The 25,497-nt window shown below is 39.3% G+C and overlaps 1 protein-coding gene across 6 annotated transcripts; it reads left to right on the top strand.

Moving 5' to 3' along the window:
* The first annotated feature begins 300 nt into the window (after nt 1–300).
* cindr (CIN85 and CD2AP related) lies at nt 301–25,265 on the top strand. Of its 6 annotated transcripts, none has more exons than XM_032439664.2 (9): nt 301–487; nt 1,008–1,399; nt 13,511–13,736; nt 14,554–14,665; nt 14,847–15,441; nt 17,218–17,349; nt 21,206–21,802; nt 22,739–23,999; nt 24,992–25,265. In XM_032439664.2, the coding sequence occupies exons 2-9, from the start codon at nt 1,390–1,392 to the stop codon at nt 25,032–25,034; spliced, it is 2,976 nt and encodes a 991-aa protein (XP_032295555.2). In that variant the 5' UTR covers nt 301–487; nt 1,008–1,389; the 3' UTR covers nt 25,035–25,265. The 6 variants fall into 6 exon arrangements, with proteins under 6 accessions (XP_032295555.2, XP_070062820.1, XP_070062821.1 ...); XM_070206719.1 differs by having other exon boundaries at nt 301–595; XM_070206720.1 differs by lacking the exon at nt 17,218–17,349 and having other exon boundaries at nt 301–595; nt 24,992–25,258.
* The last annotated feature ends 232 nt before the right edge of the window (nt 25,266–25,497 follow it).

Below are 25,497 nucleotides of genomic sequence, written 5' to 3'. Positions count from 1 at the left end.
ATTTTCATAAATCTTAAGAAATGAAAATTTTGCTCTATCCATCGTTAAGTCCTGGTCACACAGTTTGAGCAATAATCCTTTTAAAACGTATATTTGTATTTTGAACGGGAACATATTTGAAATGCAAATAGTGCACACATTTATATCTTAATATATATATTTTTATTGATGATCGGTACTTAAATACCAGTCATACTTTGTTTGTTGCAGCATTGGTACTATTATTCAATTTTTAGTATTTTTTTTTATTAAAATGAGTATTTTGTAGCTGCATTAAAACGGTCATACTGGTCACACTGCACGCAGTTCTCTGCGCGCACTTTAGTCGAGCGGCTGATGGTGCGGTAAACTGAGTTCCTTTCGCGGTCAATTGGCATTGTTTTCGTGTATTGTCGCTAGCTCAATGCTTGTTTTAACAAACAAAAAGTGTTGGCCAGTTTGAATTGCATGCAAACGGATTGAGCTATTTATTTATTTGTGAAAATCGGTAATCTTAAGTGTTTGGCCAGCGTTGGCATCTACATATCTGCATATGCGTATGCGTGTGTGCGTGTGCTTTTAGGTGTGAGATGGCGAAAATCAATAACAAAGCAAAGTAAATAAAACGCAGGCGAAAAGTGCATACGAAAGTGGCTGCGGCAATGCAAACAAGAAGAAGAAGAAGAAGAATAGCGGCTATAGTGTAAACGTTCTGTTGACTGAGACAGCGAGCAGCTTTAGGCCAGGCCCAGGCCCAGGAGTTGTAGTTGTAGTTGTTCTTTTTGTTGCAACAACAAATAAATACATATACACATACATACATATGTGCATACATACAAGTGGCGACGTGACGTGAATTTGTTAAGTGCGCCGTTATAAACGTTTTTTGTTGTTGCTGCTGCTGCTGCGTTTGCCTTTGCATTTTGTGCGCGACTCTTGAAAACTCTGCCGCCGCTGCTTTTGTTTTATGCTATATATTTTGTTGTTATGTATATATATTTTAATTAATTCCCATTCTGGTTCTTCAGCTGCGAATAGGGTCAAAATAAAACACGCAAAAAGCGTTTTAATTCCGAGTATTTCTTAAAAAAAAAAAACCAAAAAAAAAAAAAAAAACAATTTATAAGCGTGTCTGTCTGTGCGACTCGTGCATGTGTGTGTGTGTGTGTAAGCAGAACAACGCGCGTGATTCATACCTTTATACACCGGGGGCGGCACAGGAAAAGTCGTCGACGACAGCGCGTGTTGTTGTTGGCCAGAAAGACACGGACACGCAGCCGTCCATTGAACTGCTGCCGCTGACGACGACGGCGACGGCGACGACCACTGCTGCCGCTGCTGCTGCTGCTGCTGCTGCGACGCGACTGCGACGCAATTGCTTCCTGGCAAAACGACAACAACGGCAACAACATGGACAAAAGTGAGTATGCTGAACACAAAGAAGAAGCAGAACAGCGAACACGAAATAACAAAACTATGAAATTCGTGCCTTGCTGCACTTTTGTTGTTGTTGTCGCTGCTGCTGCTGCTTCTTCTTCTTCTTCTTCTTCTGCTGCTGCTGCTGGCTACGTTTTTAGGGTGGGTCCATCTTTGCCGTTTATCTATGCCTTTTGCGCTCTGCGTTTTGCGCTCACATTCGCATTGTTGGGTGTGTCTCAGGGTGGGCGTTCTAGAGTTGTATTTGTTGCAGTTGTTGTTGCACAAGGACATTAAGACAACAAGTTTGTGCTTGTTGTTGGTGTTGTTGCTGTTGCTGCAACTAAATATTGCGGTACTTAAAGCTAATGTTAATGTACGCAAGGCAAAGCTTAAGATTTTCGCAAGTCAAATAAGCAAAATAAAAAGTTCTGAGACCGGTTTTACAGTTTTTTTTTTGTTTTTTTTTTTTTTTTAACAAATAGGAATTTGTTGACGATGATTTCATGCGGCAAAGAGTTAAGAGCGTTATTTTTTGTGCTTTTGTTTTGGCTGCGAATCGTGCGGGATTTGCTGGGAAACATAATGTGAATAGTTAAGACAAAAGATTTACATTTGTAGAACAGTAATGGAAATAGAAGCAGGTAAAAAAGTGTGTTGCATAATTGCCAAAGTCATGTAGAGTTGGTAAGTTTCACAAAAATACACATTTGAGAGCGTTAAGCCAGAAATTATGCGTAAAGCTAAGAAAAAACGAACAGAACATTTCCCATGAAGGTCCGGAAATGTGGGTAAATCTTACGAAAATGTTGCATAAAGTGAGTATCGCAGAGTTTGGCCGGTTTTATAAGACATGAATACACAAATATCTTATATTAGAATATAATATAATAGATCCACTTATCGAGATTTATTAGATCGTGATATTTTATATTTGAATGTGTAGGAAAAAAGTGCGAATTGAAGAACAAGTTTGAGTTTGTCGAAAGAGAAAATAAACTTACCAAAAAGCTTTTCATTTTATTTCTTTAAAATTAGATCTTACTTATCTCATATTTGAGAAAACATTTTAACAAAAAACAAACAAAAGTATGAGGCATATTTCTGCTTATAAACTCTGATACTTTCAAAGTTGCCAGCATTCTTTTTCGACCCGCATTTGCTAGCCTACGATAAGGAAGAAAACAGGAAGAGTCGCAGCTAACGGTTATTGACTATAACTATCTATAAGCATGTACAGTCAGTCTATGGCACTGCACTGATAAGGCGAGACTAAATGCCGTCGAGCGTGCAATACTAATAAATCATGGGTTTGCTTTCTTTGTCAACCTCAAGATTGCTCGAGTGTTTGTTGTTGTTGCTGATGTAGCTGATAATGTAACAGATTGGTTGCATACATACATATATTCATTTCAGCACCGCTTCTCACTCCCCTGCCGCCTGTTCAAGTGTATCTTTAATCTGCTCCGCTGATGATTTCTTTTGATGAGCAATTCGAGGCACACAATGGAGCTCGTCGTCGAATGGTTTTGTCTGGGCCGCATTTGCATTCTGAACAAAAGACGCCGCAGCTTTCTTCCGTTTGTTGTTGCTTTTTAAGTGATTCCATTTGAAAACTAAAAGTGAAAAATCTTTCAAATACAAAAGCGAAACAGCAGCAGGCCATAAATGCGCTGATGATGACCAACAGGAAATGCCCGAACACACACAATAGTTGTTGCTTCGTTTATTTATTTTTTTTTGGGTAACTTAATGCGCATGGAAATTGAAAAAATTTGAAAAAGGTATATTATATAGCAGATATATTCTTGATCTCCAGTAAAAGTCGAGCTCATCTCACCTCAGAGACTTTAAGAACTAGAGGCACACAATTGATCATGTAAACTAAACTATAATATGCTTCTTACAAAGCTTAAATCAAATGATCGATAACTGCAAGCCATTTCTCCGAATTCGATAAATATCGATTTTCGATTTCTGGTGGATAAAAGCTAGAGGTCAGATAAATATCTTCTTCTTACAAGGTACAAATTAAACTATATATAATTCCAACAGCAATATGGAGGTGGCTAATTGGGGCATATAAATTGTCAGCTACCTTTCAGAAAGTTTAAATTAAGCTATCGATAACTCCTAACAATTTCGATTAATATCGATATCTGTAAATGGTTCAAATTAGGTTATCGATAACCTCGCAATTTTACGAATTCAATTAAAATCGATTTTTTTTTTCGGGATCATATTACGGCGTTTATAATAACAAAAGACTGCACAGTTTTTGTCTAGCTTATTGTTTAGCTTAAAAAGATCACATTTATTTTATTCCTTACAAATTTCGAAGATTTTAAGAGCTATAGTATATATAGTACAAACAGATCAACAATAATTCAGTTTAATTTTATAAATCTGAAAAGTTATTCACGAACGAATATTACTTCGTGTGGCATAGAGAAGTAAAGAAAGAGAAAATCTGAACATATATGCTTAACTGTTTGGCTACAAGTACAGGGTAACTGCCAGTCGAGCTGGCTCGACTGTAGCGCATTTGTTTCTCTTCTTTGAGGTAATCATTTCGTGCAATCTTTATTTTAATACGAGTCGCTTATCAGCTGGGCCAATTGGCATTTGATAAATTGCTTGTGGCAAGCCCTGCGCCTTGTGGGCGTGGCAAGTGCTTTTCTCTTCATTTCCCTCAGCTCTGCGTGGGTCGTTAGCCATTGCCAATGGCTTAAGCCATGGCCAAGCCCAAGAGCCGACTTCCTTTCATTTGCCTACGACTTCTTGACTGTCTCCGCCAAGAGTATTCACATTCACATTCACATTCGCAGTCGCAGTCGCAGTCGCAGTCGAGCGAATGATTCATCAGATCCACACTGGGTTTTGTCACGCCAAGTGCGAAAACTGCGCATTGCTTCAAAATTATGCGAATTTATTAGCCCAGGCCCGGGCCCAAATGAACAATCAGCCGCATGCAAATAACTGTGAATGCATTCAATTTGCACCCGGCTTTGGACATTTGAGTCAGCTCATGAATCTTTGAATTACTCACCGTGGAACTAGCTGAAATGTGCCGGCATTCAGTTTGCTCTGCGCTCGGTTATCTTATCGCCAGTTTTGGCTACTCGACTTATCAGAGCGTACAGTTTTTTTCTTCTGCTTCTTTCTCTCTCGTTTTTTTTTGCTTGAACATATTTATATGGAAACATATCGAGTTTGGATGCCTTAAATACAAAACTTTTGTTGCTCAAGTTTCGACTGACACTGAGAAAAAAAAAACGAGTGAAATTCTTCTCGCCTTTTGAGAGTGAGTGATCGACTGGGAGATACCCTAAGCTCAGCGCCAAGCTGTCTTTGCAAATATTGTATTTTTCTTCTATACAGAAATACACACACACATGTATACACACAAGCGCACGTTAGAAGTAGGAGTGGGGTGGGAGTGGGCTTCGTCTTTTCATTGCATTACACTTTATTTGGTTAACTTCGGTGTTTATTGTTCGATCTTTATGCAATTTTAAGCGCTTGAATATGGCATACAAAAGTGTGTACATATCAAGGCGGAAGGCTCTTCGAAGGAACGTTGACCTTATCAAGAATATGTATACTTTATGGGCTCGGAGAAGCTTCCTTTTGTCTTTGTTTTCTCAGTCGCATATCGTAGAGAATTACATTATTCAATAACATTTGTCTTTATTATGCGAACGTCATAAAATGTTAATTGATTAAATATGACACCACAAGGCTTGTAAAAGTTTGGAATTTCAAATTTTGTTTATTTACGTTTTGTATAGAAAATCTAGATAAAAGAGAAGCTAAATAGAAAAAGAGAGAGCCGACATTCCAAGTCTGTTCCTGATTAAAAGTACCTTATGCCTCCTGCTGCCTGTAACATAGATGTGCATAAAACCAATATGCCCGCTTCAGCTCAATTTCAATGTGCAAAGGGTATACAAAATGAAAAACTATGCCAAGTTTAGTAAATATTTGCGCTGCTTAGGCAAACATACATCATGTAAGCATATATGTGTGCATGTGTGTGTATATATACATATATACATATATATATATATGCATGCATATATATAAATGCTGCCTGCTTGATTGGGCCTCAGTTTCTCGGCCGCACGTTTTATGCTCTTTATCAGCCGATTGGGTTTAGGCGTCATTAACTCTGGCCGCAAACAGCAAGAAATGCGGGCAAGCGTCTGCCAAGCCATATAAATACAAAACACACACACACACTCACACACACACTCACACACACATCGGCATATCATTGAACTGATAAGCGGCAACTGAACTCAAGGCCTCGTCTTCGTCTTCGTCGCGTCCACAAGCCCCCCTTCAATGGCGCTCGACTGTCGCAATTGCAACTCAATAAGTGAAAAGTTACTGTTCTTTATACAATTTCAATTCCCAGAATTTTCCAGTGTTTTTCAAACAAATTCATTTGGCTAGAGTTGAGTCGAGCGGCATTTGGGTTACTCAATTATTGACAGATGGATGGAAGCACTCGAGTGCTCCACTTTTCTCATTATATATGTATCTGGCAATAGAGAACGAATAGAGAATTTGAAAAAGATAAAAAATATTCTCTACCCTGCCTCTCTTTAAGAGTCACACATTTGAGATCATTTCAATAGGTGGACAAAGTTTTGCAATTATAAATTGCATAAAATAAATAATATAACTTGTTTATTATTAAAAAAGTTTGCTGAAAAATGGCAAATTGGCAAACAAACAGAAAGTAGTTCATGATAAAATAAATGTGTGCATATTTACGATAAGCTTATTAAGCATTTAGCATATTGATTAGTTTTCCCACTTAACAAAATTAAATGGAATATGCTTTATTTGGATAATTAAACTTGGCAATTAGGAAAAGCTTACTGCCGGCTAGAATAAGCACAGGTAAAATAGTAAAATAGTTTTTATTTCTATTCGCCTTTGACTTAGAAGAGAGGGAAATTTTCTCTTGTGTATAAACCTTTTTTTGCATTGAACATGCAATCTCTTAACTAATTATGTCTATAAATAACTAAACATAAAACTTCATTAAAAAGCTGATGGAATGCCAAGTGCAATTGTTCCGAGGGAAATGGAAAAGTGTGTTGCTCGAGGCGCCATTAGGAAAATGTAATCAGTAAAAGCCGCTTAATGGCAGCTGACCCCGTGATGGGTACATTCAAGTACCCGCCCCCCGTCCACCGCTCCCCGCCAGCATGCCAACCAACCAATAATTCTCAATTGGCCGTGAGTGATGTGAGTGTATATAAATAGTCGTTTTGTCTTGTGGCTAAACACTTTCCATCGTAAAGTCTTTTTTAATTAAGCCCGGGACACGCATAAATCAAGCGAGCGCGTTTTCCATTTGCAGCGCACAATGTCGCTGGCCTTGGCAATGAAAATGCCGAGGGAGAGGGGGCGGCGTAGGCGTACTGGCGGCTTGAATGCAGCTGTGGGCGTGGTCATGACAAATCACACGTGTGACAATGACACCAAAGCAACAATTACTTAATCAAGCTGAATGATACAAACACACGAATCAATTCCGATAAGGCTACACTCACACACCCTCTCTCTCTCTCTCTCTCTCTCTCTCTGTCTCTATCTTTCTCTCTCACGTACTTCATATTACGTGGCAGCAACATTTTTGGCATTTATCAGTTGGATTACATTGTCTCGGCGCCGTGATTCATGCATTGCGATAGCTAAATCAATATTAAAGCTTATAATTGAAATACATTACACACTGAAAAACTATTTGGAGTACCCCGACTAAATATACACTAACACGGGGCTTAGTTCTCTGATCAGAGAATTTGTAACGCCTTGAACAAAACTTGTAATCAACTCTTGGGTGTTGTATATGTATAAATAATAAATATATTTTATATATATTTTATATACTTGTGTATGTTTCATAGCAAAGCTCTTTTTCTGTCCAATTTGTTTGGCTTAAGGTTCGGATTTTAGTAAAGAACATAAATTGAAATTCCGGATTTCTACCGATAAATCTCAAATTAGAGCGTTAGCTCAATAAGAAAGTTATTTAGTTTTCATCAATTTGTATAGTCGATTATTCTATAAGCTACACATGTTTAATTTATATATTTGATCATCCATTATCTTATCTGGCATATTTGCAAGTGTATTCGAACTTCGGCAATTGCTCTTCTTCGTTGTTGTTGTTTGCTTTTGGTTTATTTGTCAGTTAGCACGCAACATTTGCGCTCTCAATTGTGACCCTGGCCATGAACTTTACCAATTACCGTTACATGCCATGTAAAGCAAAAGTCAAGGTCATGAATGTGACTAGGTTCAAGGACAACGCAGGAAAAAGGCCCGTCTCTGCAGGATGTGTTCAAACGGAGTATATGTATATGAATATGTTTATATGTGACAAAATGGTCTTGGTATTAGCTAAATTTTCGCTACTTATAATTCTCAAGTGGTTATAGCAACGGACTGAAGACAATGCCATTAAAATGTAGAGTCGATAGCAGAGTCTGATGAATGGAGTCTGATAGATAATGTCAGCTTAAGATACAATCTTGGTGTTTGCATCTTATTGTTATATATAATATGGAAAATTGTTTTCTAAGGTCTACATTTGGTAACTTACTTTTTAAATTAGTAAATTTCACCTATATATCATATGTATATAGTTGTGGGAATTCATGAGCCTTGAGTCACACACTTCTGATCGATCGATCTATTTGTTGCGCTAAGTTCTATGACATATTCAAATCGACCTCAAAACTATTTGACAGGCTTAAAGAAACCTTACGATAAAGAGGCTTGGCTTCAAGTGAAGTCTGCCGATTCGGATACATAAACTCCAAGCTTAAACAAATGCATCTAAATGAAATGTAACCAAAATTAACTAAATAATACTTTAACCTTAGCCCATTTACTCTTTTTCTTGACTACATTTTTATTGCAGTCTGACTTCTGTCTCACTTAATTACTCAACATTGAACTAATTTCAACTTTTTATTATGTTTCTTAAGCAATGCCCGTTTCAGCCTGCTTGAACTTAATTTCATTTTTATTCCTAACTCTTTTTTTATGGTACACCCCCTGACCTAGTTGTGTAAACAATTTTCAAGCATGTAACTCTTAAGTGCAGACATATAAACCAAGCCTTGGCCAGATTCCACCCCCTGCTCAGAAGTAGTATGTATATAGATTTATGGCTGCCAGCCACGCCTCCGCAGCCCCTGTACCTCTATACTTTGGCTTCTTTTAAGTGTGTTAAAAACGCACGCAAAGGCAATTTAACATTTACGGTTCATGGCCCAAACAAAAAAAAAAAAAAAAAACCAAATTCAAAGCCAGCCAAAAAACTGATTGTTAAGCCAATTAGCATGTGTTTCTTTAAGTGCAGACGAGGGTGTGTGAAGGTGGGTTGGGGGATTATCTTCAGACACACACACACACACACACCTACGCGAGGTGTTTGCTTGGAAAGGTGCTGCCGACCGGACCGCACCTTGCCAAGAGCCACAAGAACCGGTTAGCCCCGCAGGCCCCTCGTAATATCCGCCTGTTGCAACCGGCTGCGCTTTTTCATGTGCTCCGCAAATTGATTCATTTCTATGCGTAGCTTTATTAACGATCCAAAAAAAAAATCCGTCTATAAGCTGGCTAAGAGTGTGTTAATTTAGCGGAACTGTAGCCAACATTTCAATAGAAGAGCTCATTGAGCAAAGCTGAGGAAAAGGAAAGATTGATAGTAAAGACGCAGCTATCATAGCTGAAGAATGCAAAGGTTGAGAAACCTATTAATCATCTGCTTAAAAAATCTGGCTACTCACAAATCTTTCAGATTGTTTTTGGGGCTGGAAGTTATATGCCTTTATCCCACAAGTCAAGCATAAACTTTCAATGTGCGTGTAATTAGATGGGTTTAAATCTCAGGATGTGCGCATGTCTTAGCCGAAAGTCATTTTAGGCTAGGTTAGTTGTTCGGCATATTATTAAGCACACACAAGTTGGAGTGCTCTAGTCAGGATGTCCGAATAGCGGATACCCTGAACCTTCTTCTACCAACACCAAATGCAGTTTGCGCTAGCGAACATGTCAAGTTGGGTAAGTCTTGCTCTTAAAATCAAAAATATTTGCTCAAAACACGAGATTTCGATATCCAGTCTTATCGCTTGCTTGGAAAAGGGAAAAGTTCTCGATTATCTGAAACCAAGGCGAACTGTGCGGGCACCAGGAGGACCGACATTCATTCAAATCTGTAGCTTTTATAGGTTTTGAGATCGACGCGCTCTTACATACGGTTCGACGGGCAGACAAACGGACAGACGTCTAGATCAACTCGGCTATGGATGCTGACCACGAATATATATGCATTAAGCGGGAGATGCTTCGTCCTGTTACAAATACCCTTATAACAATGTCAATAGGTTCGCGTTATAATAATAATAATTATATATGTATGTATATTTTTAAAGATCTTTTAAGTTCCATTTTCTTTGGCAGCTGTTCATATTAATATCATATCTTTTGCTACACTCTATCCGAATTTTATAGAGTACAAACAAGTCGTGTTAACTTTTCCAAACCGCTTTCAAGGCACTTGGATATAGTTTTCATATGTAATTTACATATTTTTATGGCAAATTGAGTTTGTGCGACTTTGACATTGGATCAGCTTTTTAGGCACAGCTCAGGCATTGGGAAACGCCCACCGCCGCACACAAACGCCCCCTGGCGGTCAAGAGTGCAAGAATACAAGTTTGTCGTTTTCTTCAATTTTGACACATTTGCACGATTTTCCAGTCCGGAACTTGACGGATTTTTCACACGACACCGCGCACCACGGTCGTCGCCTCATTTTTCAGCGGTTGCCGTTGCTCTTGTTGTTGTTGCAGTTTTTGTTGTTGTTGTGGTGGTAGTTTTCACCACTTAATGCTGCAACTTTTCACCATTTCTCAGCATTTAGCTGGCGCGCCTCATTTCACAACGAACGCTTTGCCTTTTGCTGGCAGTCAGTCGGTCGTCTCTGCATGCTTCCCATTCTACACTATACTTGTGCATGTGTGTGTGTGCCTGTGTGTGTGTGTGTGCCAGTGTGTGTGCCAGTGTGTGTAGTGCAATTGTATTTGTAGTTGTTAGCTGGCTTGAGCTTTGCGGTCGCTGTCTGTAGGTTTATTAAAGCGCACATTCAGATGCGATGTGTTTGGCCAAAAGAAAGGAAAGAAAAACGTTCAAATAAATAACAATAAATGAGAAATGCGAGTGCACGACTAGAAAATGCCCTGTACACAGCTCGAAAATGTACACTGTCAAGTCTATTTACTTTAATTTAGTACACTTTACAGGATGTGGATTTGTACTTTTCTAAATTGAAAAAATAATATTTTAAATAAAAAAAATGTTTTAATGTATAAAGTTCAATTTGATAAGGTCCTATCAAATTGTTTATGGAAAATATGTTTTCATAAATAGTTTTTATAAATTCAAGGCATTTAAAACATAAAATTTGATAATAATATAGAATAATTCGCGAAGCTGTTTCGGAAGTTTTATTAAAGTTTTTAAGCAATTGAAATTTAAAGAATTTTACTGAACAACAAGTGTTGTATAAAGTCTAATTAGAACTGAAAGCCAGGCAAGGGAGTAAGCTTTTCGTGCTCCTCAAGATTATAGCTAATAGATCTTAGTCTGTTTTTGCATGTTGCCAAACATTTGCAAATTTTTGCTATGGACTTGCCCAAACATTTTACAGGGTATCAAAAGACAACAACAAATAAGCACATTAAAGGTTCATTTGGCTGACGCTTTGCTTGGCTTTGCCTCTCGGCTCATGGCTCTGTCGCGTGGGGTTAAACTGTAACTGAAATACGGCCGTGTTGGCCCAGTTACAAATCGGCAGCGACTTGAACGTTGCTTGGCAGCACTTTTGCCACTTCTCTCTACCAGTCTTTGGCTCGTTTCCCTCCCTCTCTGTCGCTCTCTCTCTCTCTCTCTCTCTCTCTCTCTCTCTCTTTCCCTCTCTCTCTCTCTCTCTCTCTCTCTCTCTCTTTCTTGACAGTCTTGGGCAACTTTTAATGCTGTCGTCTTCTGCAAATAAAGTGAAATTATTATGTGCGCCACACAAAGCTGCTTTAGATTGGATTTGGCAGCTACTTCAACGTTGGTGGTCCACTTCCCTCGCCCCTCGCCATCGCCTCGTCCGCTGCTGACTACTGTTCGCTTCTCGTCAAATTAAAAGCATTTCGCATCGCACATGTCTCTTAACGATCCGTCTTAATTGTTCATTATCGATGCCATTAGAGTCGGTCTGCATCAGTTATTACACATTGCTAAATGGCTTACACTCGAAGGCTCTAAACAGACGTCGATTTCAGTTCCCCCACCCACTTCACATCCTCGACATTGTCGCACACGTCATTTATTAGCCTTATGATCGTCCGGCCATAAAAGAGGCCCCAACACTATTGACCCATATAAAGTGCTTGCAACAACATCACGTATTATAGGAATTTATTTGCTCGCATACCCTAAGTTCTTAGTTCTATGCAGGCAGAGTGCTCCAACTGAATGAGGGACAGAGGGAGAAATATAACCACCACAGTGCTTAGTTAATGTTAATAATGCAACTGCATCCATAAAATCTTGAGATACATGATTGAGATAAGGGAGACATGTTCTGGCTATGAATGTGATTCATTTCGAATATCAGGCGATGTTTCTTAGTATAGGTTCATCAAGCAGCAATATTCACCTAACTTCGCATTTATAGGGTATTCCATTTTCTTTCCTGTTATTCCAATAATTTCAATGTTCTAATGCACTTAGCTTAACTAAAGTGTGCGTCTAGTCCTTTCCTCCATCCGCTCTTGCGAATTGAATCTAATAAATGTGTCCATTTTTGTTTCTTTTTGCGTCTCAAACAGCCACAACAGACATCTCTATATAAAAAATAAACTCATAAAAAATGATGAAAAAAGTGAGTCAATCGTGTGGGGGCAGCAACCTCCAATAAAAAATAAGTTTGGATTTGTTGTTGTTGCTATTTAAATTGATCCGAAGGCGAGCGGGCCAAGTGTCGCTTATATGTGATTATGGTACCGGTATTGCTCTTGATATTGTTATTTGCGTGTTATTGTTATGTTATATCGTAACGTACTATATATATATATATATATATAAATATATATATCTTTTTGAATTGTTGCCCATGGCATTGTTGTCATTATGCGTCATGACTTATTGTTTTGGGGTTTCTGGTCTGCGTTGAGGCTGAAAATGGTCGTCGGCTATGATGACTGACAAGTGCGCTACATGTGCTGAAAATTGAAGCTTACATATTTAATTAGTAGTACAGAAAAGAGTTTTACAGTAATTGAAAAGTCTTCAGACCCGAATCAGATGGAATATGCAAAAAGCATAGAATATATTCAAAATGCTTATTATAATTAAAACAAATGTCAAGGATTTTGTTAGCTAGAAAAAATGTATATATCCCTGGAATTACCGTCGATAATTATCAACAATTACTCATCATTGCAAATGCCTATCTAAAAAAATATGTGTACATCTAGCAAAAGTTTATGACAACACTTTAATTGTCAACAAATCTAGCTGATAACAACTGTGAACAATAGCAAAAGGAATATGTATCAAAAGGCATATCACAATTCGGCGCTTAACTAATTCAATTGACATGGGCACAGTCACTGCCAACAGTATTCGTTAACCCAATTTTAACGCCTAGTTGACTGATGCCCACGAATCGCGTTGTTTATTATTATGTATTATCTTTCCCGTTTCGTGTGTAGCTCCAAACATGGAGACAAAGAGCGCGTCATGTAACTTTTACTTTTTTAGGCATTTAAAAAATAAACAAAAAATCAACAAAAATGTGTCACGTAGCAAACCGATAGACGACAGACACATTAGCAAAGAGGGCGACTACGGAAGCGGGAGCGGGAGCGGGCATCTGGGAAATAGACTAGAGAATTGCGCAATAGTAAATATTTGCACTTGGACATTGCCATTATAAATGCGCGTGTCCCATATAAGGTTACCCCATTGGCTTACTAACCGAACATATCTCTCTCTCTCTCTCTCTTTCACTCTCTTTCACTCTCACCAGCAATCTGCGCTGTTGTCGAGTACGAGTACGCTGCGAAGGAACCAGATGAACTGGATCTGCACAAGGGTGCCATCATACATCGCATCAAACAGATGCCCGGCGGCTGGTGGCAGGGCACACTGAAGGCCACCGGCGTAACGGGCATGTTTCCGGATAATTTTGTGCGCGTACTGGAGCCAAGCAGCAATGGCAACCACAGCGATGACAGTGCTGTGGTGCAGCTCAGGTTGGTGACGCAATCTGCATAGCAGACAACAGACAAATGACATTGGCTGAAAATTAGTGAGAGGAAATTATAAAAAGAAACCTTTTTTTAGTGAAAACTTAAATAGTTTTCAGATATACATTTCAAACAAAAAGTTAATCACTTCAGTTTTAGTTAATTACAATTTTGACAAACTATTTTTAAGTAAATTCATTAGTTTATAAATTATATACATGCCAAGGGCTTTGCTTTAAGAGTGATATTTAATTTTGCATGAATTCCATAAGCTGTTTTTTCTTTATATTGTTATCTTAATTTTGATTTCAAAATAATATTTGTATGTTTAATATTTTGTATATATCAAAAACGGAAAGCTTACATATTATATGCTTTTAAAGCACTCTTAAACCTTTTTTGGAGCTTTAAGTCAAATGTTAGATTTAACTCAAACTAGGTGCTTTTAAGTAAATGCTTTGAAAGCTTTAATTGAGATACAAACTTTTCTATACACCTTTTTTCTTGTCTATACAATTGAAAGCTATGCTAGCTTTTAATCTTAATAAAGCTTGAACCAGAAAGGTTTGATAATATCAAATAAGAATAAATACTTAAAAGCATTTCATCTTAATCCAAAGCTCAAATACGCATGTCACTCTTCAAGCAGTTGCCTTAAAGCTTTTATTTGGTCTGCACAAACATATTCTTTATTCCAATCGCAGCTAATGTCATTTAGACTGAAACTAATATTTGCAATTTCTCTCTTTGCATATGTGTAATATAATTTTTGCACTCTTTGTCTCTCTTTTCTTTTCATTTGTTTTTTTTTTATTGCTCTCAGGGAGAAATCAGCGACATCGAATCGCCGCTGTAAAGTCATCTACAGTTACACACAAGTCAACGACGACGAACTGACGCTGGCCGTGGGTGATGTCATTGAATTCCTAGGGGAGGTATGTACACACACACACACACCAATATATATATATACACACAGCACACTGAGTGCCCACAACCCCCATTTAACCTCTTTGCCAATAAGTTTTGACGCAACCCAATAACACAAACTGAAAGCGAATATTCAATTTTTTTTTTTTTTTTCGTTATTTTTTGTGGCATTTCGCTCTCATTTAGGTCGAGGAAGGCTGGTGGCGCGGACGTTTGCGCAGCAAAGTTGGCGTATTTCCCTCAAATTTTGTGCAACATATCGAACCATCGCCGATTCTGGCCTCCAAGCGGCCGCCAACGATTGGTGCAACGGTCACGACATCGGCGCTAACAGCCAAAGCTGCCAACATAGCAGCAGCAGCAGCAACAACAACAGGAGGAGCAGCAGCGGGCGCGACAGCAGCAGCAGCAGCAGCAACTGCAACAGCTGCTCCTTCAGTATCTGCAACGGCAGCAGCTGCACCTGCCACAAATACAAGCACAGCGAAGCAGCAATCGAAAAGCAGAGCCACGGCATCCACTGTGAATGCAGCAGCGGTGGCTGCGGCGGCAGCGGCGGCGGCGGCAGCGCCCACGTTACCACCGAAACCGCAGCGCGACTTTTGTCGCGTAGAGTTTCCCTATGCGCCGCAGAACGAGGATGAGCTGGAATTGAAGGTGGATGACATTATCAGTGTCATCAGCATGGAGCTGCCGGACAAGGGCTGGTGGAAGGGCGAGCTGCACGGCAAAGTGGGCGTGTTTCCGGATAATTTTGTCAAGCTCTTGGCACCCTCCGAAGGTGAGTGCAGCACTAACAAAAACAACAACAAGAATTATCATGCCATGCCTCATTTGAATTTCTCCATGTGTTTTGATTTGGTCTGTCAACTGCATCGCGCATCATTTGCCGTCATTAGCTATCAACTGCATCGTCGCATCTTCGTGTTTTGCGTCTAATTGGATGCGATTTCCCCCTTTTCCTCTCAGCCTCTGCGTTGCAATGTGAAATCGTCGCAGCCCGCCGGCCGCAATCCGCCTTGTCTAAAGTCAATAAATGTTTCGCCTCGCTAATTGAATTAATTAAAAAATTTAAAAAAGAAAAACACTCGTCGAGTTGGTGCCTAGAGTGTCAAATTTAAACACCAATCGTGCTCGGAAGCTTCTTTATCATTTTGATAAGATTGTGTGTGACCAAGTCTACCAAGAATTATATTAAACCACTCAAATGAATCAAAACTTTTATAGTTTTCTATTAAAATGGTTGTAGTTATAAAGTTACTCGACCTATTAAAAGGTTTAAAATCATTTAAATATCGAATAATTAATACTGCAGAACTATTTAAATTTGAAAGTTACGTCGAAACTTGGACATAAATGATTTTTGATTGCAAAAAAAAACATTGTAATTGTAATTATTGCCTACATACATATGCATGGGCATCTTTATCAATGTCTGATAACAATTTGCCATTGGTTCTATATCTTATTTTAATATGTCAAGGCGTATAAAGAGCTTACAATTGTCCACATGTTAAGCGGGATATTAAACTAGAACTTTCTTATAAATTATTATAGTTAAGAGTAGGGGGTTTTCTTTCACTCTTTTTCATATATTTATTTATTTTTCAAATGTTTATCAAAATATTAAGAGTTATCTAACACGTAAGAGAACCTCGTATATAAATACACATCTAACATAGGAAACAATGCAATACGCCTGCTAAAAAGTAAGCAGTACAAGCAACTTGAATACCCCTACCCCAGTTTATATTCCTTACTTGACCAGGTGGTTTAGTTATATGTACACAAGTATATGTAGTTATAATAGAGCGCAAAATCGCAGCCTTATCAACTTTGCTGCTTCCATTGATAAGGCATGTGCACCTATGCCTGGGGTTTATAGTTTGTCAGTCTTACGATTGTGCATACATATAGAAATGACATGATGTCTATGCACTTATCTGTGGATCGAGTACTTCCGCTTCTTCCTCTAAAAACTCTCGAGCCCAAATTCGGACATTTCTTTGCCCCACTCGAATAATCACACAACACTTCACCTCACTTCAGATGCACTTCACAAATGCACAGACATTCAATTCACGACGCGAGTCATTTCTTAAACATTAAACAAATCGCTGCATACAACATCAAGTTAACGAATTATATATATCTGTTTTTTTTTTTGTTTATTATTACTTGAATTTTGTTGAACGACATTTATTAGCATTTTGTTTACGTTTCACTATCGCTCTTATGTCTATTTTCTTGCTCTACGAGTAATTCAAGATTTTGTGGGTATGTTTTTTTTTTTTTTTAATATTTCTTTTCTTTTTTTATCGTGTTTATACGTATATGTATATGACTTGATGTCGCTGTCTCTGTGTAATTTTCCTCTACACTTTTCTCCTTCTTTTTCTTCTACTCCTCTTCTATCTTTTTCGTGTGTAATAAAAAACAAACTTCATTGCAACGACAACAACGGCAACAACTACACTCTGCTACACGATACCACTCCACACACTCCAAACGCACACACACACACACACTTACACAAACTGCACCGACGTTCCGGCAGCGCCTGTGCCCCCTCCACGGCCCCGGGCACGAGCACGCGGCGGTGCGACAGCGGCAGCGGCTCCGGGACCGCAACGCGGCGGCTCTTTCGAGTTCTTGGGCGCTCGTATGGCCAGCTTTATCACGACGATTTGTATGTAAACGAGTTTTTCCAGTGTCGGCGGCGCAGCTTCAAGAGTTTTTCTTTTCGTTTTTGGCCAGTTTTCAGTTTTCAGTTTTTAGTTTTCATTTTCCTTTCTCCGTCCCGAGGCGTTTTAGATGTGAAATGGAAAATTGCTTGGCTCTTTTGGCCATGCACATAATTTCTATGATTTATTTTCCATTTTCATTATTATTATTATTTATCTAGCTTTATCTGGCTTTCTTTGGCTTTGGCGCCGGCAATGCTCTTCAAAAAAATGAAGCCCCGTCTGCGCCTGGCAAAAAATCAAAGTCTCGGAAAATCTCAGCCAAAGCTGTTTGGCGTCATTTTCCTTTGCCATTTCGATTGCGGTTTGCCGTGTTTGTTTTCGCTTTTAGTTGTCAATTTGCATGGCTAAACTTGTTTTTTTTTTTTTTCTTTTGCTTTTCTTATTGTTGCATTTTATCTTATTTTTATTTGCTTAACAATTGTATTGTCTGTTAAGCATTTTGTAGACTTGGCGTTTCTGGCGCTGTTTTAAACGCGCGAACGTTGCTTAACATAGTTGCCTAATTAGCTGGGTGTTTGGCATTTTGTTTATAAATATTTAAATATATACTTAACCCGATCCATGTTGCATACTTTGCGGTTGCCCTTTAAATAATAACATTTTTATCATATCAAGCTACTTGCATATATTGATTACTTGATAGCTTTGCTTAGCCTGCACATTTCGGGTATTTTGTGTACGTTGAGCGACTTGCAACATTTTTGAATCAGCTTTCAATTTGTACCCTTCATCAGTTTGCCATATCTTATGTATTCATGCATTCCTTTGATTTTTACAGTTAATGTTTTTCTATATTTTTGATCCATTGCAAAAACTTTTCAACTTAAAATACAATATTAAAACAATTAATTGAGAGTATTTTCTGAGATAAATATTTGATGATTGTCTCATTTAGCGAAGTTGAAAATTGAAAAATAAAATTTAAATAATATTAATAATATTTAGTTGCTTACTTAACTAGCTAGGTGATTAATTCTGAATTCGTCTCAGTTTCACATTGGCTTTAATTTGTTTGATTTATTATTAAAACAATCTCTTGCTAAGCTTTTAGCTACAAGAATACAACTTTATAAAGCAAATATATATTATCCAGTTAATTGTAGTGTATTCAGCATTCGTTGCGTCTACTTGCGATACTCGTATATAAATCACAATTTTTTTATTTTTGCTTTTGCTTTGCCATTAGCTTTTGTCAACGTCGCAGTTCCAAAAGCAAAAACAACAAGAACGCAAAACCACCTTCGCCAGCAACAACAGCAACAACCACAAAAGCAAAAACAACAGCAAAAGCAGCAGCAACAACAACAACAACAACTCAGGCAGCACAATATTAAAACATCAGTTGTTGTAACTGGTTTTTTTCTGCTGTGCTTCTTATTGTTTTTGTTGCGGCTTTTGTTCCAAATTGGTGTCGTGCTCTTTGTCTCTCTCTCTCTCTCGCTCTCTCTTTTGATCTTTTCTCATGCCTCGCCTGGCTGGCGCTCTTAGCTCATAATCATTGGATATCATAATGATCATAGGCATTGCCTGTTATGAACTTCATTATGGGCGCACATTAGCGGCGATTATCAGAGACGAGCCCCACAACAAAACGCGCGCTTCACTTGTTGGCAGCAACAGGCGAGCCGCTGCCCGCTGCCCGCTGCCCGCTCCCCGCCCGCCGTCCTCTGTCTTATTGTTTTAGCTTCGTCTTATCAACAATGTTGCCAGAGAGCAGCACTCGCTCCCTTGCGCTCTCGCATTGGAACGCGCTCTCTCTCTCTCTCTCTCTGGCTGCGCTTGTTGTACCTTTGCCAGCATTTTTGTTTACCTTTTTGGCTCAGTACGTTTTGATTTCTTGACCATTTACGTTATTGAATTATATTTCTTTTTGGTGCGGCAAGTTTTTTCTTCGTTTGATTTTTTTATTATTTATTTTGCGCAGCTTTTTCTTGGCTGACTGTTGTTGTTCTTTCCTTTCTTTGGCTTAGCTGGTGCGTGTGCTACAATTACCGTTCTTGCGGGTTTCGCTACTTTCTGCAATTGCATTTGCCACATGGCCTAAAACCACTGAGTTTAACTAATTGGCAAATGTGCGGCTTGCGAGTTGTCGCTTTGAAAATTAAAGCATATAATTATATATACACGCGTGTGTGTGTGTGTGTGTGTGTGCGTGCGTGTGTGTTTGTGTGAGATTGATGATTAGCCTGTAAAAAGTTGAAATGAAACGCAGTCATCATTAAATCAAAGCAGGCAGCCAAGTTTGTTGCCTAAGTCTTTCGTTTTGCTTGTGTGCGTGTATGTGTGTGTGTGTATGTGTGTATGTGTGAGTGCGCGCTCTTCGTTTTGCCGCTGGCAACAGCAACAACAACAATAACAAAATCAACACTAACACAATGACAACACTCAATTACTTAATACTTAAAAATAAAATATAAGTAAAAAATCACAAATATTAAATTCCGATTCGCGCACAACTTTTTGCTGCTGCTGCTGCTGTTGTTGCTGTTTGGTGTGGTTGTTGTTTGGTGTTGTTGTTGTTTGTGTCTGTTTGTCATTTGCACAGTGCACAGTGAAAGTCGTTGGCGCATTCGTCTTTGCCATTTACAATTATCAACGGCTCTGCGCCAAGCTGTCTATTCTATGGTTATTTTTTTGTTGCCTCTGTTAGTTGTCCATTTGTTATTGTTGTTGCTGTTGCTATTGTTGATTTGTTTTGTTTTGTTTTGCTTGACCTTTACACATTTAAGCGTTACTCAATCAGCGTTTGCTTTGATTTCTGTTGCCATCATCAACATTTATTGCCGTTTATTTATGTATGCGACTCGCGTTTGCCTATTTGCTATTTGTCGCTCTGTAGTAGAGATGAGCGCGTGTCGTGACACGCACAATCAAAATACACAAGACGTTTTAGTGCAAACCACTTATTGCATATGTCCAGAGCCAGTGGCATAAGGCGGCAATAGTCGAGCAAGTTAATATTTTATTTTGAGAGCGTAAGGGCGAAAAGTTAACAAAAAGCCAATTAAATTATATTTTTTGAATAATAGCAGCAAAAGTGTTTACTTTTTTTAGAAAATAAATTAACCATTAAAAATAATAAAAATAAAAAACAAATAAAAACAAAAAAATATATTAGAAATACGTCACAAGTATTTAAAAGAGCTTAATCATAAAGCCTTTTAAATAATATTATATATTAGTTTTTTTTTTATAGGAATCTCATCTAAGAAGACAGATTTTTGTTACATTTTTTAGACTGTTTCAAATCCGTTAGATTAGTTAGCATTTAGCAAGAAAAAAAATCATTAGATTAACTATTGGGACAGATTAATTGATTAATTTATTTTGTATATATTCGTAGTAGTTGCTAAAAACAAGTACTTCTTATCCTATGTGTATCTATGTGTGCGTGCCACGCGCCCATCTCTAGCTGGTCATTTGTAGTATGTTGTGTGAATTTGCGTTTGCATGCGCTCCTACGCTAGCGCTTTGTTTGACATTCGCGTTAATTTATTGACATTTGGCAACAGTTGAGCAGCGAAACCCGTTTGGCTGTTTGGTTTGCATTGTCGCTCAGCTGTTGCGGTAGTCGTTTGGCTGTTGCCATTCTGAGCGTTAGTCACGCCGAAGCTCGTATCGACGTGCTCATCTTTAATAATAAACCCAGCTGAAGTTAACTCGTCTGGACTGGACGCGTCTTGAAGTGGCGCTGATTGTTGTGGTTGGGTGGCCAAAAATGCAGCCCACATTCAGCGATGATGAGAACAGAAACTTCATTGTCTAAAATGATCTTCACTCTTTTCTGCCCTTTTGCAGTCGCGCCCATTAACGAGCCAGCAGCAGTCACCACCACGCAGCAATCACAGCGCAAGATAAGCAACACGAGCCACATGACCACAACGAACTCCAACAGCAGCAGCAGCAGCAGCAATACAGCCACCACGACGGTGACGCAGCAGCAACAGCAGCTGCAGCAGCAGCAGCATCAGCAGAACAGCGCTTCAACCACATCGAAGGTATACATCAAGAAGACGGGCAGCAGCAGCAATTCGTCTGGTTCGGGACGCAAGGAGAGCTTCGGATCGCGCGATTCGCTAAATGATATACTCAGCGAAACGGGCCTGCCCATTGGCACTGTGGCCGCCCAGCGCAAGTCGCTGGAGAATAAGAACCTCGATCTGAGCAAGCTGCCCGGCGGTGGCAAGCAGCAAGGCAACACGATCATAACAACAACAACAACAGCCACAAGCAACAGCAGCAGCAGCAGCAGCAACAACACTTCAGCTTCTGCGTACGCGGAGCTGCGCAAGAGCCTGGACAATATGGATGAGAAGATCAAGTCACCCACACCCCCTGTGGTGGGCAAAAAGCCCAGTGTGCCGCTCAAGAAGACGCCCACGGGCAGTGTCTCAGGTAGGTTGTGAATTCGATAGAAATGAAATAAGTCAAAGAGGAGTCGCTACGGCAAAAAGTGCGGCAAATGCAAGGCTTCAGTTGGGAGTTCTCGATAAATATTCTAGAGTTTCCGCGTTATTCCCAAACTTGAACTTCTTCTGCAAAGTAGTTGTTGGTGGTCAAGTGAGAAGGATTTCGAGTACAAGAATTGAATAAATTATATACCATAGTAAGGACCGCGAGATGCACAGACAATGGGAAGGGATAGACTTAGTATAGGTAGTAATCAAGAACTTTAAGTAGAAAGGAAATCTTAATGCAAGTTGTAAACTAAATATTGTGAGCAGAAGCCGTAGATTATGAAAAAGGTAATAAGAGCAATGGCACTAGAAGTCGCTGAAAAAGTAGTAAACGATATGGTAGATTGTAGTAGAAGTAGAGAAAGGCAAATGATTACTGGAAGTACTAAGAAGACAAAGAAGTAGTAAACTATTGAGTATAGTAGAGGCCGTATACGCTTTGGAAGAAATAAGAATTTAAGTCGTTGAAGGAAAAGTAGATGTCATATTAGCATTAGTAGAATAATTCGTAGAAGTAACGCAAGAGGATATCTTAGCGAAAGTATTAAATGTCAAGAGATAGTAGTGAATATAATATTTGTAAGAATAAGGTATAAATAACTTTTGAAATAGAAGTCGTAGATGAAGTATAAGATTAAGTAGTAGTAGTAAAAGTAAAAGATGAATCAAGTGTCGCAGAAGAAGTCATGGGAGAAGTCGCAGACTTAGAAGAATTAATAGAAGCAAGGCTGCAAAACGAGTTTAAGCCGATCCAGTTGGAGCTCGAAACTGTTTAATTTTAATAAGTTTGCATTCTTTTTGACTTATTTCATTTGCTTGATTCCACAACAAGTATAATCCAATTAATTGACACTGTTTTCGATTGCATTTCCAGGCAACATTTTGGGTGCGGGCATGAAGAAGAAGAGCGCGGAGAGCAAACTAACTAGCGCCGTGTCGCACGACGTCTCCGATGGCTTGGCTGGCAGTAAATTAGCTGGCGGACAGCTGCCCGAGTCGGGCGCGGCTGGCAATGTTGTCATGAGACGCGCCGCTACCATAGCCGTTGAGGATACGGACTTTGATCGTGTCGAGCGCGGCTCCATACTGCAAGATATGCGCGCCGGTCGCGTCAAAGCGCCCAAACGTCGCCCGCCCTCGGCGGCCATAAATCTGCTGGGCGAGAGCAACAACAATTCGGTGTATGTCAATGGCAGCGGCATGGCCAGCAGTGCCAGCGAGCTAAGTGAAGATGGTGGCCCTGCTGGCAAGCAGGCGGCGACGGGCTCATCCGATGACAATTCGACTGGCGAGGAGCCACAGTTGGCCAAGCCAAAGCCACGTGAATGGGAGAAGAAAAAGGCGCCCTGGATGGAGGAGCTGAAAGCGTCGCAGGTGACACGCAAAAAGACCTCGCCCAATGTTGAGCCACGCGGCGGTGCCATCTCCGTAGCCGAGCGCACTTCAAAGCTGTTTGCCGCCGAGCAGGCGACAGCAACAACCAGCGTGGTGACCACCAGCGCAATCAGCAGCAGCAGCAACTCTATAACCAGCAGCAGTGCGACTGCAACGAAAGTGCAATCGAGTGCGGTGACTTCCTCCAGCATCATGCAGCAGTCCATGTTCGTGGAGAGCAGCACCAGCAGCAGCAGCCAGAAGGTGGAGGCAGTCAACAGCAGCAGCAGCAGCAGCAGCAACAACAACAGCACAAGCATTTTGACCAGCAGCAACAACAGCCACGATGCCGTCATGTCCAAGAGCATGTCAGCGACAAAGACGTCAGCCACAGCAGCGCCAATAGCCGCTCCGGCTGCCAGCAGCGATGAGGAGTCACGCGCGGCACGCCCTAACAGTTTATCGATACGCAATCGCAGCGTTTCGCCGCTGGTGAAAACATCCAGTGCCAGTAGCAGCACGCAGCTGGAGAGGAGCAACAATGTCAGCGTCAATGAGAGTCCGGCGACAACGCTGCTCAACAATCATCATCAGGTCGCGGCAGAGTCTTTGCCGCGGGTGCAACAGCTGGAGGGTCGTGTGGATAAGCTGGAGGCGATCGTGTTGAAGCAGCAGCGGACCATTGAGGAGTTGGTGCGTATGCTGCGCGAGGAGACGGAGCGGGTGAAGGTGCTGCGCGGCGAACTGGATAAATATGCGCAGTGCGTGACGCAAGTTTGAAGCAGCTTGGAGTTCCGAAAATCGGAATTCAAACCAAGATCTGCCCTCATTGTCGTGCCTGCACCCTGATTGTTGTTTTTGTTGGCCCCGCTTAGCTGTGTGCGTTTGCTTTAGAGATTTCTGTAGTTAAAATCCATTTTTAGCTAGCTTTAATCTATGTTTTGTTTTTCCATTCCAAATAGAAATCTATATGGAACATTTAATTATCGTTTTTACATTCCAATGCTTGTCAAACTGTATCCGAGACAATCCCAACATTGAAGCGCATAAAACGCAACTTGTACTTATCAGTCGAAATTGAAGTTCAATCCCAGCCAGTTTTTAGCGAGCTGCCTTTTAATCATATATCCTCTATATACATTATATGCATATGTAAAACTGTATAATTATGTTATTTTTTGATAATTTTGCCATTTTGTTTTACAACTCCAAAATTTGGTATAAATTGCATGCAGTAACTGTTTCAGTTCAGATACGAGTATATATATATGTACATCTACATCTATTTTTTGATAAGTATTTTTACAATATTCTGAAAACTTTGTGGGCATTGTGTGATTTTTTAAAATGAGCTGCGCTTTAGCATAAGCATATCCCCAATTACAGTTTGTTTTGTTCATATGATTATGATTATTTTTATGATGTATTAAAGTTATGATGAAACATGTACTATAAATACTAAAAGAAAGATATACAAACACATATAAATAAATAATAATGTTCGATGAAGATGCCTAAACATTAAGTAATCCAAATAAATAATTAAATTTAAATGTTTCAATCTCGGTTTTTTGTTTTTTTTTGTTTAGTAATTGCCATCATATCATCAAGTCAATTAAACAATTCATATCAAAAGCGAAACATTGCAACTTTAGACACTTCTAACATATATCTGTAGATATGTAGTTGTAGTGACCATGCATATTTATAATTATTTTCTAATTAATGGCTAAATATTTATTTTTCTAAACAGACAACAAACACGTCGCGGGAAATTTGATAATTGGATGTTTTGAAGCAAGAAATTCAGCACTAGCCAGTTTTTAATGTACAGCAATTCCTTTTTTATTTTGTGATAAGCTAACTAATATTTAAATATTGTGCATTTGGAACGTTAAATCATTTAAAAACCAAAAAAATACGGCTAGCTAGCCAATAAGATTAAACATAAATCCCTAATATCCAATTATTAGCAAAATGTTGCAATTTATTTTGATAATAACACGTTTAATATTGCTTGTAAATACTGTAAATGCGTATATGGCTTGATAATAAATATTGATAATAAATTTAAGAGTGCTTTTCAGCTTATTAAGCTGCGTATCATAAAATCAAAAAAGGACAAGTTATTTTTTCGAATTTTTAAATTTGTATTTTCGTTAGATAATGTGGCGGTGCTCGATAAATTATCTGTTTGCTTTCGCAGCTAACTTAACGCTTCTCAACTCTGCGTTTGCCACTAACTTCACGCAATGCAAA

The sequence above is a fragment of the Drosophila virilis genome, chromosome 2, assembly GCF_030788295.1.
Source record: "Drosophila virilis strain 15010-1051.87 chromosome 2, Dvir_AGI_RSII-ME, whole genome shotgun sequence".
Taxonomy (NCBI): Eukaryota; Metazoa; Arthropoda; class Insecta; order Diptera; family Drosophilidae; genus Drosophila; species Drosophila virilis.
Note: the sequence above shows the minus strand (reverse complement) of the source record. Positions and strands in the feature narration are given on the sequence as shown.

Excerpts from the sequence above, each read along its gene's own strand:
- cindr (XM_032439664.2), top strand. Across the intron at positions 13,737-14,553 it reads AGTGCTGTGGTGCAGCTCAG|GGAGAAATCAGCGACATCGA; the intron begins GTTGGTGACGCA and ends TATTGCTCTCAG. Across the intron at positions 17,350-21,205 it reads CAGCTTTATCACGACGATTT|TCGCGCCCATTAACGAGCCA; the intron begins GTATGTAAACGA and ends GCCCTTTTGCAG.